We start from the raw sequence: 26,008 nt of genomic DNA, 5'->3' as shown, positions 1-26,008 counted from the left end.
TCTCAACTCTTTAAATATCTCACCTCATTCTCTTCTTTCTGAGAAAAAATTGGATATAATTCTTAGCTTTGTTCCTCTATAGGTAAAGTGTTTTTTACTCTAACTTCCTTCAGGATTTTTTCTTTATTTTTTGATTTCCTGAAATTTGAATATATATATCAAGTTGCAGGAAATCAAAAAATAAAGGTGTGAGTGTTTTTTTTTGGAGAAGACTTTTTATCTTGCTTGATGTTCTCTGAGACTCCTAGATCCATGGCTTGGTGTCTGATTAATTTGGGGAAATTCTGAGTCATTATTTCTTCACATATTTCTTTTGTTCCTTTCTTTCTTTTTCTAGTATTCCCATTATGTGTATGTTATACCTTTGTAGTTGTCCCATAGTTATTGGATATTCTGTTCTGTTTTTTTCTTTTTTTTTCAGTCTTTTTTCATTTTGTTTTTAATTTTGGACATTTCTTTTTTTTAAGATTTTATTTATTTATTCATGAGAGACAGAGAGAGAGAGAGAGAAAGAGAAGCAGAGGGAGAAGCAGGCTCCCAAGGAGCACGGAGCCCAATGTGGGACTCGATCCCAAGACCCTGGGATCATGACCTGAGCCAAAGGCAGATGCTTAACCATCTGAGCCACCCAGGCGCCCAATTTTGGAAGTTTCTATTGAGATAGCTTCAAGATCAGAGATTCTTTCCTCAGCTGTGTCCAGTAATAAGCTGTGTCTACTAATAAGCCCATCAAAGGCATTTTTCATTTTGGTTACAGTGTTTTTGATCTCTACTTTTCTTTCTGATTCTTTCTTAGAATTTCTGTTTCTCTGCTTACATTATCCACCTATTCTTGTATCCTACTTTATCCATTAGAGTCCTTAAAATATTATTCATAGTTGTTTTAAATTCCCAGGCTGACAGATCTTGTCATATCCATGTCTGGTTCTGATGTTTGCTCTGTTTTTTTTTTTTTTTTTTTTCAAACTGTGTTTTTGCTTTTCAGTATGCTTTGTGATTTTTCTCTTGATAGCTGGTCATGATGTACTGGATAAAAGGAACTGCTATGAGTAGAACTTTAGTAATGTGGTGGTAAGGTGTGGGTGCAGGGGAAGTGTTCTATATTCTTATGATTAGTCTCAGTCTCTTAATGAGCCGTGTTTCTGGATTGTGAACCTCAATGCTTCTCAGCTAGGTCTACACCTCCTCCCCATTAGGTGGGACAAGTTGTCTAGAGGGGGCTAGGGTTGAGTATTTTTCTTCCTCCAGATCAGTTCGGCTCCCATAAAATGCCAGTAGATTAGGTCCTGATTCAATAGTTTCTCTGAGGGCAGCCCTATTCAGAAGAACAGAACTCTCTGATGTGTTTCAAAACAGCTACTTTCCCCTCCCATTGCAGGAAGCATGAGGGGATTTTTCTCTGATATTCACTGTGAGAACCTAGTTGAGCCCTTGAAGTTAGAACTCACAGAAGTGTGGAGACCTTCCCACCCCATGACTCGGTCCCCCTGGAATTTTGGACTCAGACTTGTCCATACTGAGTTTCTAGGAATTTGTCAATTATTGTTTAGGTTTTCCTACCCTGGCACTGGTTCTGTCAGAAGTCTCAGTGGGTGGGTCTCATCTGTTGTGATTTTCTATATTAACCTCTTGGTCTTTCTTTTTTGGGGGCAGCAGTTTGCCTTGTGACCTCAATTCTCTTACAGATCCAAGGAAAGTTGTTGGTATTTCAGTTTGTTCAGCTTTTTACTTGTTGTTAGGATACAATGGTGGCTTTTGAATTCCTAATGTGCTGGACTGGAAACTGGAAGTCTTACTTTCATTTTCAAAATCTATTTTCCCTGAGTTTAGAGTTCTAGATTAATAGTTCTTTTTGTTGTTGTTGTTTCATTTTTATTTATTATTACTTATCATTCTTTATTAGGAAACATTTCAAATCTTCAGAAATATATAGAATAGTAGAGTGCCCAGGAATCCATTCCCAGTATTTAACAAATGTTAATACTTATGTACTGTAGATAATTAAAAAAAAAAAATTTCTTGATTCAGTTGAAATGGACCTGCATACCTTCCCCAAACCAATTCCCTTCTCTCTCTCTCTCTTTCTTTTTCCCCGTCATGATAAGTGTACTTCTCAACGGGTAAAATAAGTGATGGAGACTAAGGAGTACACTGATTTTTTTTTTTAACTTTAAAAATATTGTTCCATTTTTCTTTGGCTTGCTTAGTTTTTGATGAGAAATTTTCTCTCATCTTTTGTTCTTTTACATGTAATCCTTTTAAAAAAAGTTGTGGATGCTATTAAGATTTTCTCTGTATCTCTGGTTTTCAACTATTTGATTATGATGTACCTTGGTGTAATTATATTTATTCTTCTTGTGTTTCATTGTGCTTTTTCATTGAGATGTTTATGGCTTTCATCCACTTCAGTTTTTTCGGTCATTTTTTCCCTTAAATATTTTTTCTGTCTCCTTTCTTTCTACTTCTAGTATTTTCCCACTTCTGTGTTAGACTACTTGATATTATTCCATAGGTGGTGGGACTCTGCTCAATTTTTTTTCAGTGTTTCTTTTGTACTTCATTTTGAATAGTTGCTCTTGGTATGTCTCCAGTTTTACTCATAATTTTTACTGCATTGGCTAATCTGTACAAATCTCCTCCAGTGTATTAAAAAATTTCAGATATTGCATTTTTTCTATATAAGTTCCATTTTGATCTTTAAAAAATATTTTCCAGGGATGCCTGGGTGGCTCAGTTGGTTAAGCGACTGCCTTCACCTCAGTTCATGATCCTGGCATCCCAGGATCGAGTCCTGCATCAGGCTCCCTGCTCAGCGGGGAGTCTGCTTCTCCCTCTGACCCTCCCCCATCTCATGCTCTCTCACTCTCTCTCCCTCAGATAAATAATAAAAAACCAAAATCTTTAAAAAATTTTTTTCCATTGTTGTCTTCAGTATGTTCATGTTTTCCTTTATATCCTTTTTTTGAGTTTTTTTTCTTTTATTTATTTGATAGAGAGAGACACAGTGAGAGAGGGAACACAAGCAGGGAGTGGGAGAGGGAGAAGCAGGCTTCCTACTGAGCAGGGAGCCTGATGCGGGACTCAATCCCAGCACCCTGGGATCATGACCTGAGCCAAAGGCAGACGCTTAACGACTGAGCCACCCAGGTGCCCCTTCCTTTATATCCTTGAGCATAACTTTATATATATATATATAATATATATACATATATATATATATAATAACTCTTTTAACTCACTTTTTTTGGTAATTCTTTCATTCTATAATTACTGGCTCTGTTTCAATTTATTAAAAGTTCTCCTGGTTATTGGTTATATTTTCATGCTTCTTTGCATGCCTGGTAATTCTTATTGCATTGCATTCCTTTAAACAAAGTTCAAATTGTTCTAGCATACAACTAAATTACTTGGAATTAGTTAGATCCTTGTGAAGCTTACCTTCAAGTTTTGTTAGGGTGGGTCCAGAGGAGCCTTTAGTATGCAACAAATGTAAATCCACTACTATGCAATGCCCTTGCAGGGACTTTTTTCATTGCCTCATGATTTATGTGGTCTCTCCAATCTGGTGGGTGGAAACGTGAACTGTTCCCAGACCTGTGGAGTTCCAGGATTTGTTCAGCTTAGAGTTTTCCAGTGATTCTTGACTTGTCTTCATAGGATGCATGGACTCACCATGGACTCAAAGGACCCTTCTGAGGATCTCTGGAGTTCTTTCTCTGTGAGGCTCCATATTCTGTGGTACTCTGCCCCAGACAGCCTACCTGTCTTGGCTTCCCTTAAGTTTGATCTCTTTCTCTTCAATTCAGCAAGACTGCTGGTCTCCATCTGACCTGCTTCTCTGCTCTGAAGCCTGAAAACTGTTTCCACACAGTGAACTGGGGCAATCATAGTGCCCACCTTGTTATTTCCTTTCTCTCAGGGATGATAATCCTTTACTGTCTATTGCTCAAAGTCCAAAGGAATTATTCATATATTTTATTTGAGTTTTCTAGTTGTTTATAATGGGAGGGGTTTTTCATAGCGGTTGATTCTTTGTGACTAGAAGCACAATTCTCCATTAGTTTTAAATTTCAATAACTTCTAAAAATTGTTCTGTAAGTTTGATTTAGTTCTTTAAAATATGTGGACCTTAATTTCTTAACATTATCTTTTTTGCTCACTTTTTATTTCTTTTCTTTTTGTTTATTTTAAGATTTATTTATTTATTTATCTGACACAGAGAGAGAGACAGCGAGAGAGGGAACACAAGCAGGGGGAGTGGGAGAAGGAGGAGCAGGCTTCCCGCAGAGCAGGGAGCCCAATGCAGGGCTCAATCCCAGGACCCTGGGATCATGACCTGAGCCAAAGGCAGACGCCCAACTGACTGAGCCACCCAGGTGCCCCTCACTTTTTATTTCTTTTTGTTTTTTTTCTTAATCATTTTAAACATATTTATTTGTATAACTTACCTATAATATTGTGTCAGTTATCACCCCAAAACTTAGTGGCCTTCTTATGCATCTGTTGATTGGCTGGGACAGCTCTGCAGAGTGAGGCTAGGCTCAACTGGGTGCCTCTGCTTAACACTGTGGTGGCTGGCATGGCTCTACTTCTCACTGAAGATCTGTGGTCAGCTGGGGCAGCTTTGCTTCTAGAGTGTTTACTCAGGGCTCTGGCTGAAAGGGCAACAGCCACTGAAGGGACGAGTTTCTCATGATGATTGAAGAGACACAAAAGAACAAACAGAAATATATGAAACTGCTTAAGGCTTAGTCTGGGAACTAATCCATGGTTACTTCCTCCACATGCCATTGGTCAAAACAAGGCATCTACTTAAGCTCTAAGTTAAGGGGTGTAAAAGTACAGTCTGCCTTTGATAAGGCCGTTGCAAGGGTGTAGATGCAAGGAGGGATAAAGTACTGGGGCCAATAATTCAATCTTTCACAATTCTATCTGTTGAACCTATCCAATGTTTCAATGATTCGAAGTTTTGGGGGGTCATATTCTTTTGTATGTTGTTTTGCTTATTCTAATTCATAGTGCATTATTTTCTTGTGTGTTTTGTAATTTTGGATTGTGTGTTCATATATAGTGGGGCTTTGTCTATGGGATTTCCATGTGGCTTTGCTCTTCCCTCAAGAGTGACTTTCAGTTTCTTCTGGGTGCCCTAAGGCTCATATTGGCTAAAGACTACTCATCATGTTAATTTCTGAGCTTGGGGTATCTGGCTGTCACAAAGATCAGAAATTAAACTCCATACTTGTATGAGAACAGGTTTGTGGTTACTAAATCTCAAGGGAGGCATTATGCCCCCCTACTAGCACGAGGGCTGAGAGAGAGAGAGATTGAGAGAGACATTATTGGCTTTATCGGGAGTCTCAGTTCCAACTCTGCCACAAGTGGGCCCAAAACCTTGTCTCCTGTTCCCATATCATTATTAAAGTGTAGGCTGGCACTCTGACCTCTGACTTCCTGGCCTCCAGAACTGTGAGAAATAAACAATTGTTTAAGCCACCTAGTTTATGGTATTTTTGTTATAGCAGCCCACACTGACTAAGACACCATCATACCACTGCGCTCATCTCTACCTGTCCTGTGTCTAGGCAGCCCTTCCAGGAGGGTCCTGGGCAGAAACATCTGATTGACTGAACTTAAATTATGGTCCCTGGTTGCTAGGTTCCAGGGAAAAAGTGTTTTCTCTTCACTTCAGCTTCCATGATGGGAGGTAGACCCAGTCTTCAGTTTCTCCTAGGACTCCTTCCACACTGGGAAAGGTTTGGATGCCTGTTCAGAGGTGGCTGAACTTCTCTTATCTGCCTGGGTCTCTGCCCCATTTCCCCCTACCTCTGCCCCATGCTCCATGGATGTAGCTTACTTTCCTTTCCTTTCCTTTTGTGACATATACCTGCCTTCATGCGATATCTTGGAGTTCTCTTAAATTGGTTGTAAATCTCTTGCTCTCTACTTCTTCATATATTGCAGAGAAGCTCATGGACTTTGCTCTTTTGAAAGTGTTCCTGCTGTGCCCTGTCAGAATCTCTGAGTTCAGTTTAATTAAATTCTATAAACCTTAATGAAGTCATTTTTTATGGTTCAGAAAATGTATACTTTTTGTGCGAATTTCCTGATTGCAGGTTTTGTAGATGCATAGTCCAGGCCCTCAGGGATCTCATGGTCTAGTGGAGGAGACCTAGAAACTCAGATTATTTAAATCCTTAGTCCAGGTTTCTCTTTTCAAAGCTTTTCAGGAGTTGAAAATCCTGGGCTACTTTTACTTCTTGAGGCTCTTGCTTATTAGATAGTAAATAATTGTGTATTACTTTTGTGGTATGTTTCAAAGATGTAAATTTTGAATGTTTTTGACAGACATGCTAAAGCACAATTGTATGTATAATCTCACTTGGAAATAGTGTCAAAACTTCTACTGATGTTACTGATGGGTTGGTGTTCTAGGCTTGTCCCCTCATTGTCTCTACTCTAGGTATGTCTGGCTCAGATGCAACCTGCTGTTATCTCTCAGTTCCTCTGGGGACCTCTTTCAAGCCAATCACGGGAAGCTACCTGGGCTCCCTGCCATAATGTGTTTTGTTCTTTGCAGGGACTGACTGCTGTAAGGCTGAGAATGATTTTTCCTATAGCTAAAGCTTGGGTTGGGGACCTGTAGTCCTAACCTAATGCGTGGGCATCTGGTCTTGAGAAGCTTTATGGGTCCTGTGCTGAACTTGACTTTCCATGTCTGTCCCTCATTCCCCTTGTAAAAATCCACCATCCCCCAACCCTTGAGTTTCTGTTTCTGCTCTTAGAGATCCTCTGGGTCACAGCCAGGCTGGGCTGATTGAGATTCTCTGAGCTCAGGACATGGACTAGGTAATCATGTCCCCCACACCCTCAGGTTCCTGTGATACTTTGCTGTTCTGTGCTGCCCTCCCTCCTATAGAGTGGGGTGGAGCAAGGGGTATGGTCTTTTAGAAATAGTATTTTGCCCTTAACAAAGACCCTAAACATACAGACCAGGAATAAATGTTGACTCCACCAGGGAAAGCCACTTAATTGTATTAAACTCTCAGACTTACCAGATGAAGGATAAATCCGATTTATCAAAGCTAAGAGTGGCTAATACTCTGGATGAGAGTCCAGATTTAAGAGGATGGTTTTTGTCAGTTGGCATAATGGGCTGAAGTGGACTTGCTGACATTTTGCTGTTGTAGATGTCAGATGTGTCACTTTTATTGCCCAAATTCCAAATTACATAAGCTCATGCTTAGTAATAGCTTAGTGGCAGCCCACCAAACCAGTATAACTCTGATACAAAATTTCTCCACATGGCACACAAAGAAGCCAAGGAACAATCTTATTTAGGGCTTTTAGTTGAAATGTAAGCAAAGTGAGAATAAATGGCATGATTACCTAAGGCTGCCCAAACACCTAATTCAAATAGCATTTTCTTTTTTTGTGGGAAAATATAAAGTACGAAGATTCATGAAGAAGGAAATCTGAGTAAGCACATAGTTGCTGGAGACAGTAAAAAAAAAATTTAAAGAATGACATAAAAAGGCATTGAAAGAAGAGTTACTTATTCTTCTCAACTATTCCAAAAAATAGAAGAGGAAGGACAACTTCCAAGTTCCTTCTATGAGGCCAATATCACCCTAATACCAAAACCAGATAAAGACACCACAAAAAAAGATAACTACAGGCCAGTATCTCTGATGAACATAGTTATAAAAATCCTCAACAAAATACTAGCAAACTGAATCCCACAATACATTGAAAAAAATCATTCACCATTGAGCAAGTGGGATTTATTCCTGGCCTTCAAGGGTGGTTCAATATTCGCAAATCAATGGTGATACATCACATCAATGAGAGAAAGGATAAAAACCATATGGTCATTTCAATAGATGCAGAAAAAACATTTGACAAAGTGCAATGTCTGTTCATGATAAAAATCTTCAACAAAGTAGATTTAGAGGGAAAATACCTCAACATAATAAAGGCTATATATGAAAAACCCACAGTGAACATCATACTCAATGGGGAAAAACTGAGAGCTTTTCCCCTAAGGACAGGAACAAGACATGGATGTCCACTCTCACCACTTTGATTCAAAATAGCACTGGAAGTCCTAGACATAGCAATCAGACAAGAAAAAGAAATAAAAGGCATCCAAACTGGTAAGGAAGAAATAAAACTTTCACTATTTGCAGATGACCTGACTATATATAGAAAACCTGGGGGCGCCTGGGTGGCTCATTCAGTTAGGCATCTGCCTTTGGCACAGTTCGTGATCCCAGGGTCCTGGGATCAAGGCCCACGTTGGGCTCCTTGCTCAGTGGTTAGCTTGCTTCTCCCTCTGCCTGCCACTCCCCCTGCTTGTGCTCTCTCTCTCAAATAAATAAATAAATAAATAAAGTCTTAAAAAAAGGAAAACCTGGGGTGCCTGGGTGGCTCAGTCGTTAAGCGTCTGCCTTCAGCTCAGGTCATGATCCCAGGGTCCTGGGATCGAGCCCCGCATCAGGCTCCCTGCTTGGTGGGGAGCCTGCTTCTCCCTCTCCCACTCCCCCTGCTTGTGTTCCCTCTCTGTCTCTGTGTCTCTCTCTGTCAAATAAATAAATAAATAAATCTAAAAAAAAAAAAACCTGAAAGACCACCAAAAATCTATTAGAACTGATAAACGAATTCAGTAAAGTCACAGATACAAAACTAATGTTTAGAAATGTGTTGTATTTTGGGCACCTGGGTGGCTCAGTTGGTTGAGCGACTGCCTTCAGCTCAGGTCATGATCCTGGAGTCCTGGGATCAAGTCCCGCATCAGGCTCCCTGCTCAGCAGGGAGTCTGCTTCTCCATCTGACCCTCTTCCCTCTCGTGCTCTCTATCTCTCATTCTCTCTCTCTCAAATAAATAAATAAAATCTTAAAAAAAATAGTAATGTGTTGTATTTTTATACACTAATAATGAAGCAGTAGAAAGAGAAATTAAGAAAACCCTCCCATTTACAATTGCACCAAAAATAATAAGATACCTAGGAATAAAGCTAACCAAAGAAGTGAAAGACCTGTATTCTGAAAACTATAAAACATTGATGAGAGAAATTGAAGATGACACAAAGAAATGGAAAGAAATCTCATGCTCATGGATTGGAAGGACACATATTGTTAAAATGTCTATACTACCCAAAGCAATCTACAGATTTCATGCAATCCCTACCAAAATACCAACAGTGTTTTTCAAAGAACCTCAACAATCCTAAAATTTTTATGGAATAACAGAAGACCCCAAATAGCCAAAGTAATCTTGAAAAAAGAAAGCAAAGATGGAGATATCACAATTCCCGACTTCAAGTTATATTACAAAGTAATATAATCAAAACAGTATGATCCTGGGAGCCTGGGTGGCTCAGTTGGTTAAGCAACTGCCTTCGGCTCAGGTCATGATCCTGGAGTCCCGGGATCGAGTCCCACATCGGGCTCCCTGCTCGGCGGGGAGTCTGCTTCTCCCTCTGGCCCTCTTCCCTCTCATGCTCTCTATCTCTCATTCTCCCTCTCTAATAAATAAATAAAATCTTTAAAAAAAAAAAAAAAAAAAAAAAAAAAAAAAAAAAAACAAAACAGTATGATCCTGGCACAAAAATAGACACATAAATCAATCGAACAGAATAGAAAATCCAGAAATAAACCCACAATTATATGATCAATTAATCTTTGACAAAGCAGGGAATATCTAATGGGAAGAAGACAGTCTCTTCAACAAATGTTGTTGGGAAAACTGGACAGCTACATGCAAATGAATGAAACTGGCCTACTTTCTTACACCATACACAAAAATAAACTCAAAATAGGTTAAAGACCTAAATGTGAGACCCAAGACCATAAAAATCCTAATAGAGAGCACAGGCAGTAATTTCTCTGACAACGGCTGTAGCAACATTTTTCTAAATTTTTCTCCTGAGGCAAGGGAAATAAAAACAAAAATAAACTATTGGGACTACCTAAAAATGAAAAACTTCTGCACAATGAAAGAAACAACAACACTCAAAAGCAACCTACTGAATGAGAAGAGATATTTACAAATGACATATCTGTTAAAGGGTTAGTATCCAAAATATATAAAGAACTTATACAACTCAACACCAAAAAAGCAAATAATCCAATTAAAAAATGGGCAGAGGACATGAACAGTCATTTCTCCAACAACGACATACAGATGGCCAACAGACACATGAAAAGATGCTCAGCATCACTCATCATCAGGGAAATGCAAACCAAACTACAATGAGATACCACCTCACACCCGTCAGAATGGCTAAAATCAAAGACAAAAGACATAAGAGTTGGGGAGGATGTGGAGAAAAAAAGGAACCTTCGTGCACTGTTGGTGAGAATGCAAACTGGTGCAGCCACTGTGGAAAAGAGTATGGCGGTTCCTCAAAAAGTTAAAAACAGAACTACCCTATGATCAAGTAATTTCACTACTGGGTATTTATCCAAAAAGTACAAAAACACTAACTCAAAGGGATACATGCACTCCTATGTTTACTGCAGCATTATTTACAATAGCCAAATTATGGAGGCAGCCCAAGTGTCCATCGACAGATGAATGGATCAAGAAGAAGTGGTATAGGGGCGCCTGGGTGGCTCAGTCGTTGGGCGTCTGCCTTCGGCTCAGGTCGTGGTCCCGGGGTCCTGGGATCGAGCCCCGCATCGGGCTCCCTGCTCTGTGGGAGGCCTGCTTCTCCCTCTCCCACTGCCCCTGCTTGTGTTCCCTCTCTCGCTGTCTCTCTCTGTCAAATAAATAAAATCTTAAAAAAAAAAAAAAGAAGTGGTATAAATATAAAATGGAATATTATTCAGCCATACAAGGAATGAAATTTTGCTATTTGCAATGACATAGATGGATCTAGAGGGTCTAATGCTAAGCAAAATAAGTCAGTCAAAGACAAATACCATATGATTTCAATGACATGTGGAATTTAAGAAAACAGATGAGCAGAAGAGAAAAAAGAGAGAGGGAATGACAAATCAAGAAACAGACTCAACTATAGAGAACAAACAGAAGGTTACCAGAGGGGAGGGGGGTGGGGGAACGGGTGAAATAGGGGAATGGGATTAAGGAGCGCACTTACTGGGATGAACACTGGGTGGTGCATGGAAGTGTTGAATCACTCTACTGCACACCTGTATGTTCACTGTACAGGAATTAAAAAAATAATAAGTGAAGGCAAAAAAAAAAAAGACACCGAGTCCAACTGGCTTTAAAGGCAAGTTTTTTCAAACCTTCAAGGAATCATGCTATTAAAACAATTGCAGAGTGTATAGTCTACCTAACTCAGTCGTTGGCCTGGGTATAGAATTCCAGGTTGAATTTTCTTTCCTCACTTTCCTCAGAATTTTGAAGACATCCATCGTCCTGTAGCTTCCAGTGTTGTTGCAAAGTGTGATGCTATTCTGATTCTTGAGACCACACACAGAACGCTGTTATCTCTCTGCAGACTTGTAGGCTCATCTCTTTGTCTTCTGTGTTCTGAAAATTTTCAGTAGTGTGGCCCTATATTGTCCATTGGGCTGGGCACTCAGTAGTTTGTTTCAGACTCTTTCATATAAGGTGTTTTCCTCAAATGCTTGGCATTCTTGGCTGTGTGCTCATATTAAGGAAGGGTCACCAAAAAACCTGGGATGCTCAGAGTGAATGGGTGGGGCTTTCTGATTGCTCTTCATCTCACAGCCATGGAGTGGTCTGTTTCCTTCGGCAACCCTTACTGGCCACATCTTTAGGTCTTTTCTTATGGGTCTGTCAGATTCCACTGAGCAAATCTTCCAAACACCTGCCTAGAGAATTTATACATGGATTTCAGGATTCTGAAGAGAAGTAAAAAAATAAGAAGAGAAGGTATTCTACCAGATTTTAGAATGTGTGACAAAGCTACACTAATGCAAAGAGTGTTAGTATCATATAAATTAATAAATCAAAGGAATGGCATTTTAGGTTGTCCAGAAATGGATTGTTTCATGTATAAAAATGTAGTGTATGGTCAAGCTGATATCACAAATTAGTGTAGGAAGGATCATTCAGTAAGTGCTGCTGGAATCATTACTTAGTGGGGGAAAAAAGTTAGCACCTCACCTTATATGCTAAAATTATTTGTTCATTCTTTATATTATTCAACAATTATTTATTTGTCTCCTATTATGTTCAAGACAGGTCAAACATTAGAAGATGAAAAATAATTCTAGAGAGGGGAAACAGTATAAACTTGAAATTATTATACAGGAAGAAATTGATAAATTTGACTACATAGAGATTAGAAAGGACAAAATAACACACTAAGGAAATTTTTTATAACCAACATGCCTGATAAAGAGTTGATATCCTCTCTCTATAAAGAGTTTAAAAAAACTGATCAGAAAACACCAAAACCCGAGAGAAGAATGGGCAAAGAAAATCCACAGAAGAAACATAAGTGCTGAAGAAGTAGTTTTAAAATGTCCAGCCTCACCAGTAATTAGGGCTTATGTGTTAAAAGGTGATATCATATTTTTTTCTGATTAATAATTAACAGGGGAATTAAAAATTTTTAATAATGTTAGTGTGGGTGCCTTGCATTGGGCACTTTCATACAATGCAATTGAATATATAAGTCTTTTTTTTTTTTCTGGAAAGTAACTTGCAGGTCATATAGAAAAAAGTCCTGAGCAATGAATAATATATCAAGCCCCCTTCTTTCGGAGCCTGGAGAATGCTGTTACCTCTGCCTGGGATGCTCTCCCCAACTCTTCCCTGAGCATCCCTCCTCACCTTTCAGGTGCTGAGGCTCACTTCCTCAAGGCAGCCTTCCAGGGCCTGCTGTCTAGATCAGGTTCTCTTTTTCTAGCCTTATCTAGAACCAGCATTCTGGGAGCCAGCTGTGGGGGGAAAGAGGGTCTCACCGTTGAGTATGTAAACTTCCATTCAATTCCCCTGTGTCCTTTATGCTACTCCCACCCTGCATTCTGCAAGGTGTCTCCCCCTCCATCTCTGCTTTGTCGTCTCCTGAGAACAAGCTCCCATTTCTCTAAGGGTGGGGGAAGGAGGCTCCTCTGTGCCCTGGGCCTTCAGTCAGCTCTCCTGTTTTCAGCTCCACCTTCTCCCCCACACAGAGGTGGCTGTTGCCTTTCCTTCTTAGGATTTGATTGTGCCTTTCTGCATTTCTGAATCATCCACAGTGAATTACTTCCACAATCAGAAAAAAAGCCCCTACCTTTTTAAAAATGAAAAATACCATACATTTGACCCAGTGATTTCATTTCTTGGAATGTCTTTCTTTTAAGGAAATAGACAATTTGGAAAACACTTATGTTCAGGTGTCTACATCACAGTATAATTTATAATAGAGGATAATTAATTGCAAACAACTTAAAGATCCAATATCAGGGTCATGGTTAAGTAGATAATGATAAAGCGATAAAGTAGTGTATCCAACTTGATGACATGGGGAAAAGGCTTATGATTTATGTAAAATGAAAAAAGAATACAAAACTGTAAGTACACCTTTATTCAGATTTTATTTGAAAATATTCATGGAAGAGCCTGAAAGGAATTATTTCCGAATGTTAATAGTTATTATGCCTGCATGGTGGGATCTCATTGTCTACCATGATCATGCATGACTTTTATAATCTGAAAAAAATTTCTATATATGGAAAAGAGAAGAAAATAGAGAAGTTAATATAATCCTACGTTGCGTTAATAGAGGTAGAAGTTTTGAGTCAAGAGAGGTGATAATCTGGACCCTGACCACCTTGACTATCACGTCTGGCACCCAGGAGAATGAGGTGCATTTTAAGAGGAAAGTAGACAGATATGCTGATTGGCCAGGGACTTCGGGACATCAGAGTCAGCTAGAAGAGTAGGAGAAGAGTCAGCTAGAAGAATAGCAGAAGAACAGCCTGGTGGCTGTCTGTTTGTGGTTACGGTGCTTGCACGGGAAGGACAGAATGGTTGAGCCTGGTGTGGCACTGGGGTCAGAGCCAGGGCTGGTGGGGGAAGTTGTAAGGTAGAAAAAGAAGTTCTAACAACCCACGATGGAGATCCCTTCCTACAAACGTCAGCAGTCATGCTGAGGTTAGTGTAAAAAGGCAACAAAGGATCCTCAGCGGAGGCACTGGAGGCTGGTGGTAGAATCATGAGGTCAGTATCCCAGCGGCCAGTGAGCCAGCACGTTAGAGCCAGCACGTTAGGTTGGGAAGGGGTTTGACATCACCCAGCCTGACAGCTCTGTTTATGTGCAGCCCGTGACGTTCACATGCTCCCGTGGGTCATAGATAAGATGACCTTGGGTTATGCAAAATTCCCACTGCACTCCACATAACCCCGTCCCTTTCTTTCCTACTCAGGAAGGCAATGTGAATTCAAGTGACTGGAACTGATCTTATATAGGAACAAACTGGAATCCGTTCTGATTGATGAAAATAGCACATCACTCATGAGCTTTAGACCAGTGATTAGTCACAGGTTCCTTCCTGCAATGCTCCTCATACATAATTGCCACTTACCTGTTTCTCAGCTGAGGCCCAGAGAGGGACAAGGGCCAGAGTCAAGTCAGTGTGAGGAGTGGGAGGCAGGAGTCCAGCCTCCTATGATTCTTTCTGTGACTGAGAATTTCCTGTTACCATCTTAGATTTTGGTGGTGGTGAGGAAGTGAGGTGGAATGTGCTGGGTTCCATTCAGGCCCGCGTCACCGAGGAGATGCCTGAGTCCAATACGTGCTGAACATTCTCCTTGGCCTTGCCCCGCTAGTGCTTAGAGGTGAGGTGGGGCTGGTGGGGTGGCAGTGTGGGTTGTGTTCCCCCCAAAGAGGCATGCTGAAGTCCTAACCTCTAGTACCTCAGAATGTGACCTTATTTGGAAATAGGGTCTTTACAGAGGTCATCAAGTTAAAATGAAGTCATTAGAATGGCCTTAAAATCCAATATGGCTGATGTCCTTATGAAAAACCGTGGACACAGAGACAGACACACACAGAGGGAGAATGCCATGTGAAGATGAAGGCAGAGATGGGGGTGATGCTTCTATAAGCCAAGGAATGTCAAAGATGGCCAGCAAACCACCGGAAGCTGGGAGAGAGGCCTCGAGCAGACTTTGCCTCACAGCCCCCAGAAGGAACCGACCCTGCAGACACCTTGATCTCGGACTTCCGGCCTCCGGACTGTGAGAGAATAGGTTTCTGTTGAAGCCACCCAGTCTGTGGTGCTTTGTTATGAAAGGCCCAGGAAACGAGTACAGGTGGGTTGGAGCTTATAGCCACTCTTCCTCCATAAGTCTTCACCCTACTGCCCTGCCCCCACCCCACTCTGTGTGGCCCCATTCCCATGACAGTGTTCTCATCCTTAAACCACAGCCCATTTGCCTTTGTGTTTGTGTGGTCACCAGCCTAGGACCCAACCCCAGTCTTGCCCAAGAGCCAAGTCCCTGGCCTGACCTCAGACCCCAGACCAAGCTCAGAATGGATGAACTTCGAGGGAAGGGAAGGATACTCTCCTCGCTCATCTAAACCTTTCTTCTTTCACCTTTCCAAGCTAGGACAGGTAGGGAATACCTACTGGAAGCTCAGGCTTCTAGAACCTTCAGGTTGGGCTGGCTATAAGAGACTACCCTCTAACCCACAGATCTGCCCTTTCACCCTGGCTGGGGACACTCCCTTGGAAGAGGACCTCAGTCTCTTGGATCATGCCCTTCTTATGCACAAACAGCCTACTTTCTGCCAAGTCTAACTCAGTCCCTCGTTTCATAGACAAAGTGAATGATGGGCTAGGCCCATGGGGAATAAAAGTGACTTCATGGTGATCCTTAGAGACTCACTGGGGAGATGAAATAGGCTCATACTAAGCAGTGGTTCAGTTTCCTGAGGTAGAGATCATCACTCTGGACTGGCTGGAGAAATCCAGGAGGGCTTCCTTGAGGAAGAAGGACATAGGATAGCCTTGCTGGAGGCTGAGCTGAATTTTATTGTATGACTGCTAGGATCCAGGGACAGTCTTGTGCTTTCTCTTGTTTTTATGTCTTGTTGTGTGGCAGGCAATGCCATCTGCATATTACAGATGATAGAACAGAGACTTAGAGAAGTGAAATGATTGACTTAAGACCACATGGCTTTGTACATGTCAGAGGCAGCATTGAAGTTGAGGATCCTCTGACGTCAAAGCTCATCTTTCTCTCCACACTCAGGTACTGCCTTTTTCAGGGTGGTGTAGTCTTTCCTACTCAGGAAGTGGGGGGAAGGGGCACTCTGGGCTGGCAAAGGACCAGGTAGGAGCACACCCAGAGGAGTCTGGGGAGCTGTGAGGAGGCTGGTCTAATAGAGCTCTGGGATTCAGAGGCAACAATGGGAACTAGAGCCGAAGGAGTTATAGGGCTGTAACTTTTCAAGCTGAGCATTCAGACTTGATGGGTAAGTAGTGAATAAGTTAGTTCTAGGGTGAGGGCTGCAGAGCTGGTGTTTTGGAGACCTATTTTGATGGAAGTGGGGACAAGTTGCCAATCTGCTGCAAAGGCTCTCAAGGAGAGGTATGTGGCCTCTTGACCTGGACCCAGTCCCCCCTCCAGCCCCAGCCCCAGATCTCCCTGGGTAGGGGAGGACAACCAGCTTGTTTCTGAGGGCTACGAACTGAGTGCTCTCCTCCTCCCATGTCACCTTCCATGAAAAGTCAGCTCTGCCAACACTGGGCTCATCCTCAGCCATATCTCCCACATTCTGGTTGGCTCATCAAGCCCTGAACCCCTTGACCATTCCTCTTCTCCATGCTTTTGCAGAAACAATTTTCTCTGCCCAAATACTCTGTGTTCTCTTCACCTTCCCAGTGAACTCCAATCCACCTGTCCATATCCAGTTCCACTGTTTCTTTTTCTGCAAACCTTGTGCCTCGGGCAAGATTTGGTCCCTTCACAGTCCCTTCCACTTCTCTGTACTGCCGTCATCTGTTCTTACTGAGTTTTCAGTGCATGGGGAGGAGATATGATGCAGGCCCGTTAAGTTGCTCCTTCTGGTGGGCAGACTAGAAAGGGCCAAGGTAGGAGGGGGCAAGTGATCTAAGCTTGCCTCCCCAAATACCCAGGGGTCCAGGATGAGATCGGACAGAGTGCAAGGCCCATTTGAGCTGGACTGGGAAGGGCGTGGCTGGCAGGCATGCTTGGGTAGCAGAGTGTCCAGTATGGGGGTGCACTGCACACAGGGTGGGCCAGGGCACTGGATGGCCATGGGGCGGGGTGGGGACTGACACCGCTCTGGCTGTTTTGGGGGGCTAGGTAGTGGGGATGGAAAGAGGAGGACCGTGGCAGAGGCTTTTAAAAACATGAGTGTTTAGGACTCAGGGCTGCTGAGAAGCAGGATGTAGGGGTGAGAGAGTTTAAGGTGCTGGGTGGAGTTGGGGTTGCAGAGGTCAGAGATCATGCACGACTGCAAAGAAAAGGGAGATGGGCAAAGCAACTGCCCCCCAACCCTCGCAGGCACATCGCGACAGCATCGGTACACACCTAGCTTGTGATCAAGTCTTGTTTATTTTAGAAGCATAAACAGTGGAACTAGGAAGGAGTGAGGAGAACGAGACGCCAGTCCCCTTGACAGGGCCAGCTCCAGCACAGGCTCTGTGCGTGTGATCAAGGCCGACCCAGCAGCCTCGACCAGCCTTCTCCTGTGAGGGCAACGTGGGTAGAGGTGAGTCTCCCACGAGGGTGGGGTAAAATTGGCTCCGAGTTTGCTCTGAACCAGGTGAAAGAGTCCAGAGGCACCACAACACCCTTGGCCAAGAGTACCCCAAGCTGGCTCGGTCCATGCCTGGGGCAAAGTCATGTTCTGGAGGGGAAACCATGGTGCGCTCTGCTCACTAGGAAGTCCCCAGGTGTTCAAAAACAGGCTGCAATGAGGCCCCCGTGGCCAGCAAGCACCTGCTTCCCTTGCCCCCTCATCCCTGCAGTCTTCCTGGAGAGGACATCCAAGGCAGCCAGACTTCCCGGGGCCCCTCTGCTGGGTGACAGAAGCCCCAGGCCCCTACACATACTGCTTCTTGGAAGCAGAGCTGCTGGGGCGACTGGGCGATTTCTGGCCACTCTCGGGAGGTGGGTCCAGGAAGAGGGGGGCCCTGGAAGAAGCCAGCCTCTCTTCTGTTGTCAGGTTGGCCCAGTTCTGCTCACTGGATGAGAGCCCATTGTAGGTGGGGCACGGCGGGGATGAGGGTCCCTCGCCCATGGGGAGGTAGAAGAAGACCTGGTCAGCGTAGGGCTCCGAGGAGGTGCGCTGGGTCGGGGGTACATCCTGGCCCCGCTGGGCCCTCACCTCCCGCCTGAGGCAGCGGCACAGCAGGTGAGCCAGCTCCAGCAGGTTGAGCACCAGGGAGACGAGGCCGACCACCAGCATGAAGATGATGAAGATGGTCTTCTCCGTGGGCCGAGAGACGAAGCAGTCTACGAGGTAGGGGCAGGGTGCCCGTTGGCACACAAACACGGGCTCCATGGTCCAGCCGTAGAGACGCCACTGGCCGTACAGGAAGCCAGCCTCTAGCACACTTTTGCAGAGCACGCTGGCCACGTAGGTGCCCATCAGTGCCCCTCGGATGCGCAGGCGACCGTCCTCTGCCACCGAGATCTTGGCCATCTGACGCTCAATGGCTGCAAGTGCCCGCTCCACACGTGGGTCCTTGGCCGGCAGCGCCCGCAGCTCCCCCTCCTTCTGCCGCAGCCGCTCCTCACGCCGAGACAGGTAAATGACATGGCCCAGGTAGACCAGGGTGGGCGTGCTGACGAAGAGGAACTGCAGCACCCAGTAGCGGATGTGGGAGATTGGGAAGGCCTGGTCATAGCAGACGTTGGTGCAGCCCGGCTGGGCCGTGTTACACTCGAAATCGGACTGCTCGTCGCCCCACACTGACTCGCCAGCCAGGCCCAGGATGAGGATGCGGAAGATGAAAAGCACCGTCAGCCAGATCTTGCCCACCACGGTGGAATGCTCCTGGACCTGGTCCAGCAGCTTCTCAAGGAAGCCCCAGTCGCCCATGGCTCCCCGGCCTCCGTCTGCAGGGAGACAGAGGATGCTGTCAGCGTGGCATCCTCCTCAGTTGTCCTAGCAACAAGCCTGCGGGGAGGTTGGCCATGCCCATTTTGCCTACAGAGACACTGAGGCTCAAGGAGGGGGAGGGACTGGCCTGGGGGCTCACACCCAGCGGGGTGGTCAGGACTAAAAGCCGATCTTTGGACGATGGCTACTAAGCTCTGACAAAATACAGCTAGGGTCCTCGTCTGACACAGGTGTATGACAATACACCTGTGCCCCTCTTGTTCCCAGCCATCGTCCCAGGATGACACAGCTCAAGATTTGGATCAAGCTGAGGCTCCTGAGCTAATGGGAACAGAGAACTTGAGAAAGTTACCTAAGGTCACACAGCTGTGCTATGCCCCTCCTTCCTTTGCTCACGACAGGCTGTCTGTCCCCAGATTGTGGGGGTGGTGGTGGTGGTGCTATCTTCAGCTTCTCAGGGGGCCCAAAACCTCAGCTCCCCACTCTTCTGCCCATTGTCGCTCACCCAGCTGCCCTCACTCTAACCTTTGAGCTTGTGGAAGGGGTGTTAGATGCTAAAGGCAGCATTCTGTAATAGTCCCACCTGTCAGCAATAGTGACCACCTGCCACTTAAGCATGGACACTGATCCTATCACCTTTCTCCATCCTTCTCCCATCCCCCAAGCTGTTGCTGCCAAATTCTTAACTCTTAAAAGAATTGTCGTAGCAGAGTGGAGGCACATGCCACAAAATTCCCAGAGCACTGGGGAAGGGGAGGGGAGAGTTGGGGGGAGAAATGCAGGGAAGGATGCAGAGGAGGTGCTTCTTCCTTGGAGCAAGGCTGTTTAGAGCCAGGCTGTGGAATCAGACTTCGGTCCTCACTCTTGTGAACTAACCTTGGGGAAGTGTCAACCTTAGCACCTGAGCATCCTCTCCTGTAAAATGGAAATAATACTTTTACCTCCTAGGGTAATAAGAACACACTGAAAGAAGGTTGGAACGTGGGTTAGCAGAGAGCCTGGCCACAGGCAGCCTGGGTGAGTCTAGCCCTTGGGGCTCCCCCTGGAGCCCGCAGCCACCTTCAGCCCCTGGCCGGTGGCGGACGTGTCCCCCGCTCGCTCGCTGGCACGTGGCGCCCCGGTTCCCCCCCCCCCACCCGCCCCAGCCCCACTCACCGCCTGCCTGCTTGCCTGGCGGCCCAGTGGCGGCGGGGAAGCGCGACGGCGGAGCGGCGCCCGCGGGAGCCCTGCTGGACGGCGCTGGCGGCGGGGCGCCTTAAATAGCGCCGAGGGGCGGGGTGGGGGCAGGAAGCGCGGCGGGAGGGCGGCGGGAGGGCGGCGGGGCTCCTTTCAGAGCGGGGGGCGGGGGCGAGGAGGTGCAGACTCCGTGAAGCCGCGCTCAAGGAAGGGGCCCTGGAGGTGATACTGAGAATTCGGGGGGTGGAGGGGGCTCGAGAAGCCTCTGGCGTCCCCTTCTTCGCCCTTGGCGCCGTCTTCCGGCCGGTAACCCTCCTAGCCTGTTTCTCCAGGGAGTTCAGGAGTTCTCCGGGGCCAAGTATTTTCAGAGTGGCTGGATTTGAAAGGATCATAGCAAGAACTTTCTGATCCTGCACCTGACCTGAGGGCTGTGAGGGACCGGCAGATGGGGATGAGGGTGTGGGGGCCTCCAGGGAAGGGCCTTTCCTTGATTGGGGGCCTCTTGCCCTCGGTGGGAAGAAAGGAGGGAGAAGGCCATTCATTTTTTAGGTGACCTCAGTGTGCCCCGCACTGTGCCAGGACTTGGCAATGGAGGCTCATCAGGACCTGGGGAACCACACTGGGAGAGAGGAGTCATATTTGCCCTCCCTAGCATCTGTGGTGGAGCTGGGCTCTCAACCCAGCCTGAATTCTTGCCGAATTCTCAAACGTCCTCACTCCTGGGCAGGCGATCAGAGGTCACTAAGCAACTCCCAGAAGTCACTGGAGACCAAAGAGGAGGGGCTCCCCACCTTGAGTTTGGATCCCATTCTCATGCCTCTAAAGGATGTGGGGGCACCCAAAGCAATTAAAGAGGTGGGCGGAACTGCCCCCGTTCACTCAGGCATCACCCTGTGGATGAACAGTGATGAGGGTCTGCTCTGTAGCAGGCATTCTAAATGGAGCCGGGGACTTGACCATAAACCAGCCAGGTGTGGTCTCTGGCCTCTGGCTCACACTGGCTGGTACAGGAGGCAGGAACTGAGCATCTCAGCCCTTGGGTAAGGGTAAAGTTGTGAATATGGAAGGTTTTCCTGAGAACTACAGGGTGACTCAGAGTGGACTTGGTTAGGAGCACTTCCTGGAGGAGACTGAATTAGCCGGTTGAGGGGGCTGGGGGGATCGTTCTAGTCTGAAGGAGCAACGTGAGCAAAGGCGGCCAAGGGTTGCAAAGACCTTGGCTGCTGCCCCTAGGGTGCTGAGACTTTGCTGGGCAGAGGCAGAAGAGCCTAGAAGTTGAGACTTTGCGGTTGACTCCTGTGCCTCAGTTTTTTCCTCTGTAGAATGGGGATAGTAATGGTTCCTATTGTGTAGGGTTGATAGGAGAGCCAATCAGCACATAGCATAATATAGGTACACAGAGAGTTTTCAAGTGAGTGGTGGCTCAAAACGTGACAAAACAGTTGTGGCCAAAAGGGGTCTGTGGGTTGGTCTTGGTGGGGGCATACAGGGCTGAGGGGAAGGAAGCTCAGGGGTGGAGTGGTGGGGGGACGGGGCAGCTAAAGGAAAGGGAATGTGGGAGGTGGGGGCTGAGACCTGGGGCAGGTGGCAGAAAGGTCCTTGTTTTTCCACAACAGGATTCAGTTCTTGGACTCCCGGTGCCCCAGGGCTAGGGCCCTGAGGATCCTGCCTTCAGCAATAGTAGGGAGACTTCCGGGGCAGCAGGTGTGGTGGGCTTGGCTCAGACCTCAGAACTTCAGGATCAGGCTGAACTGGCTTCCCCTCCAGGCTGGTCCCTCAGGGCCAGGCTGAGCAGAGCCTCCTGGATTTCCAAAGCTGACAACTGCGCCCACTTAGTTCTGACCCCTGAGGGCATGAGAACGGAGGTCCCTGGAGGCGGCTTCTTACCACGCCCCCAAGACAGCCTAGGCTCCCAGAGTTCCCCTCCTGCTGCTGCGCCCAGGCTCTCTCAAGCCTTTCTGATCCCATCTACTGGAACGAGGGAGGAGCAGGTAGAGACAGCAAGGCCCCTCACCCTATTCTCAGCCCTTCCTCAGGGACTCTGGGGTTCAGGGTTTGAATGACCAGGCCCCTTTCTAAGGAAAAGCAGAGCAGAATCAGCCGAGACAGTAATCCCCACAACCTGGCCACTCCACCTGGGAGACATCCCTGGAACCCCACACCTCCCTCTCTTCCCACTGCCCTGATCCTGTTTATGGGCCACTGTCTCAATGGCCTCCTAGTTGGTCTCCTGGCCTCCAGTCTCCACCCTTCCCCAGAGATCTGACTGCACACTGCCTTGCTCAGAACCCTTCTGTGGCTCCCCATTGCCTTCTCCAGCCTCATCCCTCTCCCCATTTCACTCTTGTGATTCAGCTGCCCTCCTTACTGTGGTTCTCCCCGCACTCTGCCTGTGTCTGCATGTTCCCTCTGCCTGGAGCACCCTCACACGCTGAACCTGGGAGGCTTCCAGGATTTTGCTCTGTGTCGCCTTCTCCCACAAGTCCCCTTGCTGGCCTCGGCCTCCACCGGCTTAGGTGAGCCTTTGTGCTGTCCGCGGCTCGGGTACTGTTCCTGGGTACATTGTTTTGTTTTGGGAATTTGTTGTTGTTTTTTAAAATTCTTTTCTTAATGGTGGTAAAAAACACGTAACATAGAATTTACTGTCTTAACCATTTAAAAATGTACCATTAGTAGTGTTAAGTACATTCCCACTGCTGAGGGACAGAACTCCAGAACTTTTCCTTTTCTTTTTTTGAATATTTCATTTATTTATTTGACAGAGAGAGACAGCGAGAGAGGGAACACAAGCAGGGGGGGTGGGAGAGGGAGAAGCAGGCTTCCTGCGGAGCAGGGAGCCCGAAGCGGGCCTTGATCCCAGAACTCTGGGATCATGACCTGAGCCAAAGGCAGACGCTTAACGACTGAGCCACCCAGGCGCCCCTCTAGAACTTACTCATCTTGCAAATCTGAAACTCTGTACCAGTTAAACAACTCCCCATTTCCCCTCCTCCTACCCTAGGTGCATCATTTACCTGTGTCTACCCCCTCCCATCCTGCCCCATTAGACTGCGGGCCCCCTTGAGGGCAGGCAGCTGGGTCTTGCTTACATCTCCAGCACCTAGCAAGGCACCAGGCCCATGTATGAATTTACTAATTCAACAAATGTGAACTGAGCACCCACTGGGTGCTGTGGCACTGTCTTAGACACTGGAGACCATCCAGGGGATGACAACCAATGTCCCTGTCCTTGTGGATTTTATACTCTAGCTATGGGGAGACAGAACACAGAACCTGCTCGATGGTGATAAATGCTATGTGGAAAGCAGGGAGGGAGGGAGGGTAGAGGGTGCAGGGGGTGCAGTTTTGATGTTGAATAGAAGAGAGGAGATACTCTCACTAAGGGGCTGACATCTGATGCATAATGTGAAGGAAGGGAGGGAGCCCTGTGGCTCTGGGGGGGTGGGGAGAGCCTTTTGGAGGAGGGAACAGAGAGTGCAAAGGCCCTGAGACAGGAGTGTTCCTGGTATTTCCTGCTCGAGGGACAGCAAGGAGGTCAGTGTGGCTGGAGTGAGGTGAGCAAAAGAAGTATGCTGGAGAACATGGAAGGTGTGGGGTGGGGCAGATCTTAGAGGCCCCTCAAGGCCCGTGTGAAGTGTCTCAGGAGGTTTGGGCAGGGGAGCAACAGGGCCTGACTTGGGTTTTACAGGCTCACCAGGACTGTGGTGCGGAGAGTAGACTGAGGGCGTGAGTGGCGAAGGCGGCCCTCCGCCTTCATGGCAGGTCTTGTTGCCCTGCTGTGGGAGTCTGGGCAGCTGACAGCCTCCAGCTGCTAGCTCTCTTGGGTCTGCTCCAGCCGTGGGGTGGCCCCAGGCAGGGGCTGAGCCAAGCGGGGGTCAGGGACTCCTCTCACGGACCATCTTTGTCGAATGGACACTACGCCCCGCCACATGTCTTGTCGCTCCATTCTGCTCCCTCCCCTTCCCATTCTTCTGTTCCCCAGGGTCAGGGCAGGAAGCAGGGGCCTTGTTGTAGTAACCCAGGGGTGAGATGATGCGGTTGTTTTAGCTCAGGCTGCTAGAACAGAATGCTGCGGACTGGGGGCAGGGAGCAGACCATGGAAATTTACTTCTCGCAGTTCTGGAGGCTGCAAGTCCAAGATCGGGGTGCCGGCATGGTTGGGGTCTTGGTGAAGACCCTCTTCCCGGTTTCCGCAGGGCTGGCTTCTCATGGTGTCTCACATGGTGAAGAGAGAAAGTTCATTCCTCGTGTGTCTCTTCTTCTAAGGGCACTAATCCCATTCTTGAGGGCTCCATCTCGAAAGGGCCCCACTTCCCGATGCCATCACATTGGAAATTAGGATTTCAACGTATGAATTTTGGGAGGACACAAACATTCAATCTGTAATAGGAGGCTTGGACCAGGGTGGTGAATACGAGATGTTTACTTTGGGCTGCATGGTGGGGCAGCTTCCTGCAGTAGGTGGGGCTGTGAGGGCTGTGTCTCTGAAATCTAAATCTATCCTATCCATGATGGAAGGAAGCTTGCAAGTGAATCCTCATGCGATGGGGAAGGAGGAGATAGAAGTGTGGGCCCCGAGAAGAGAAGGCCGGGGGACATGAGAGCCACCCTGTGGTAACGGCCTGGTGTGCTGGGGACTCTGGATGGTGAACACATCCTGAATGGGAGGAGTGAGCTGCCCCACTCAGAACAGCTCTCAGGCCACAGGTAGGACACACAGAGCAGGGACATTCTCTCATCCACGGTCCTCGTCCACAACCTGGAGAAGATCGGTTGTGCTGGGATCGCCGATGACATCCTCCGGGTGCTCTGACCTCCAAGCCACCAGTGATCAGGCGGCTGAAACCATCCTGGAAGATGCTGGGGTGTCTGGCAGCAAGTAGGAGACATCACCCTTCCCTGAGACCTTTACAATCATCCAGTCTGAGCTGTGTCTGACCTGTGCTGTGGTCTGGGCAGCGGGCATGCTGGTGTCAGGATATTTACTAGATACATTAGCACCGTACTGCTGTGTTACCTTCAGTGTCTCCTTTGATCTCTACAACCATCCTAAGAGTAGGTACTGTTCTGAGTGCCAGGCTGAACATGGTCCCCTTGCCCCTTGGATCAACTCTCCACCCTGCTCTGTGCCCCGGGAGGCCGAGCCCTACCGACTGCCTCACAGGGCTCCCTTGCCCTCCGGATTCTGTTTGGGCTGGGTCGGTGGGAGCCACTGGGCAGTGAGCAGGAGATGCAAAAGTGAAGTTGGGGGATTTATTTGGTCGCCGGGTTGAATGCATCCTTGCAACTCCAATGTGGTCCCTGTCTGGCAACCCTGTCACTAGCCCCAGGGCGCTGAAGTGGTCTTTGTGGGTTTCCTTAATTATGCCCATACCTTTTGATTTTTTTTTTCTTTTGAGAGAGAGAGAGAGAGAGAGAGAGGGAGCACGAGTAGGGGGAGTGGCAGAGGGAGAGGGAGAGAGAATCTCAAGCAGGCTCCACGCCCAGCGTGGAGCCTGATATGGGACTCGATCTCATGACCCTGAGATCATGGCCTGAACCAAAATCAAGAGTTGGACGCCTAACCAACTGAGCCACCCGGGCGCCCCAATCATGCCCATACCTTCTAAAAACAATCCCTCAAGGAAACTCTTGAAAGTTACTGGGTTTGATTGTGCCATCTGTTTCTTGTTGGGCCCCTGACTGATGCAATTCGCTGTACTGATGACAAGACTGAAATCCTGAACGCTTGCCCACAGTGCAGTGTAGTGACAGTGGTCATGACGTGGTTAAGCTATGATTCAGACCTGGGGGGTGGGTGTCAGCCCAAC

The 26,008-nt window shown here is 46.8% G+C and overlaps 1 protein-coding gene across 2 annotated transcripts; it reads right to left on the bottom strand.

Moving 5' to 3' along the window:
- Positions 1–17,496: 17,496 nt before the first annotated feature.
- GJA4 (gap junction protein alpha 4) lies at positions 17,497–20,251 on the bottom strand. Of its 2 annotated transcripts, XM_027576559.1 has the most exons (3): positions 20,178–20,247; positions 19,899–19,937; positions 17,497–19,018 (listed from the first exon to the last, which is right to left on the bottom strand). In XM_027576559.1, the coding sequence occupies exon 3, from the start codon at positions 18,999–19,001 to the stop codon at positions 18,000–18,002; it is 1,002 nt and encodes a 333-aa protein (XP_027432360.1). In that variant the 5' UTR covers positions 19,002–19,018; positions 19,899–19,937; positions 20,178–20,247; the 3' UTR covers positions 17,497–17,999. The 2 variants fall into 2 exon arrangements, with proteins under 2 accessions (XP_027432360.1, XP_027432357.1); XM_027576556.1 differs by lacking the exon at positions 19,899–19,937 and having other exon boundaries at positions 20,178–20,251.
- Between the last annotated feature and the right edge of the window lie 5,757 nt (positions 20,252–26,008).

This window comes from Zalophus californianus, chromosome 4 (genome assembly GCF_009762305.2).
Source record: "Zalophus californianus isolate mZalCal1 chromosome 4, mZalCal1.pri.v2, whole genome shotgun sequence".
Classification (NCBI taxonomy): domain Eukaryota; kingdom Metazoa; phylum Chordata; class Mammalia; order Carnivora; family Otariidae; genus Zalophus; species Zalophus californianus.
Note: the sequence above shows the minus strand (reverse complement) of the source record. Positions and strands in the feature narration are given on the sequence as shown.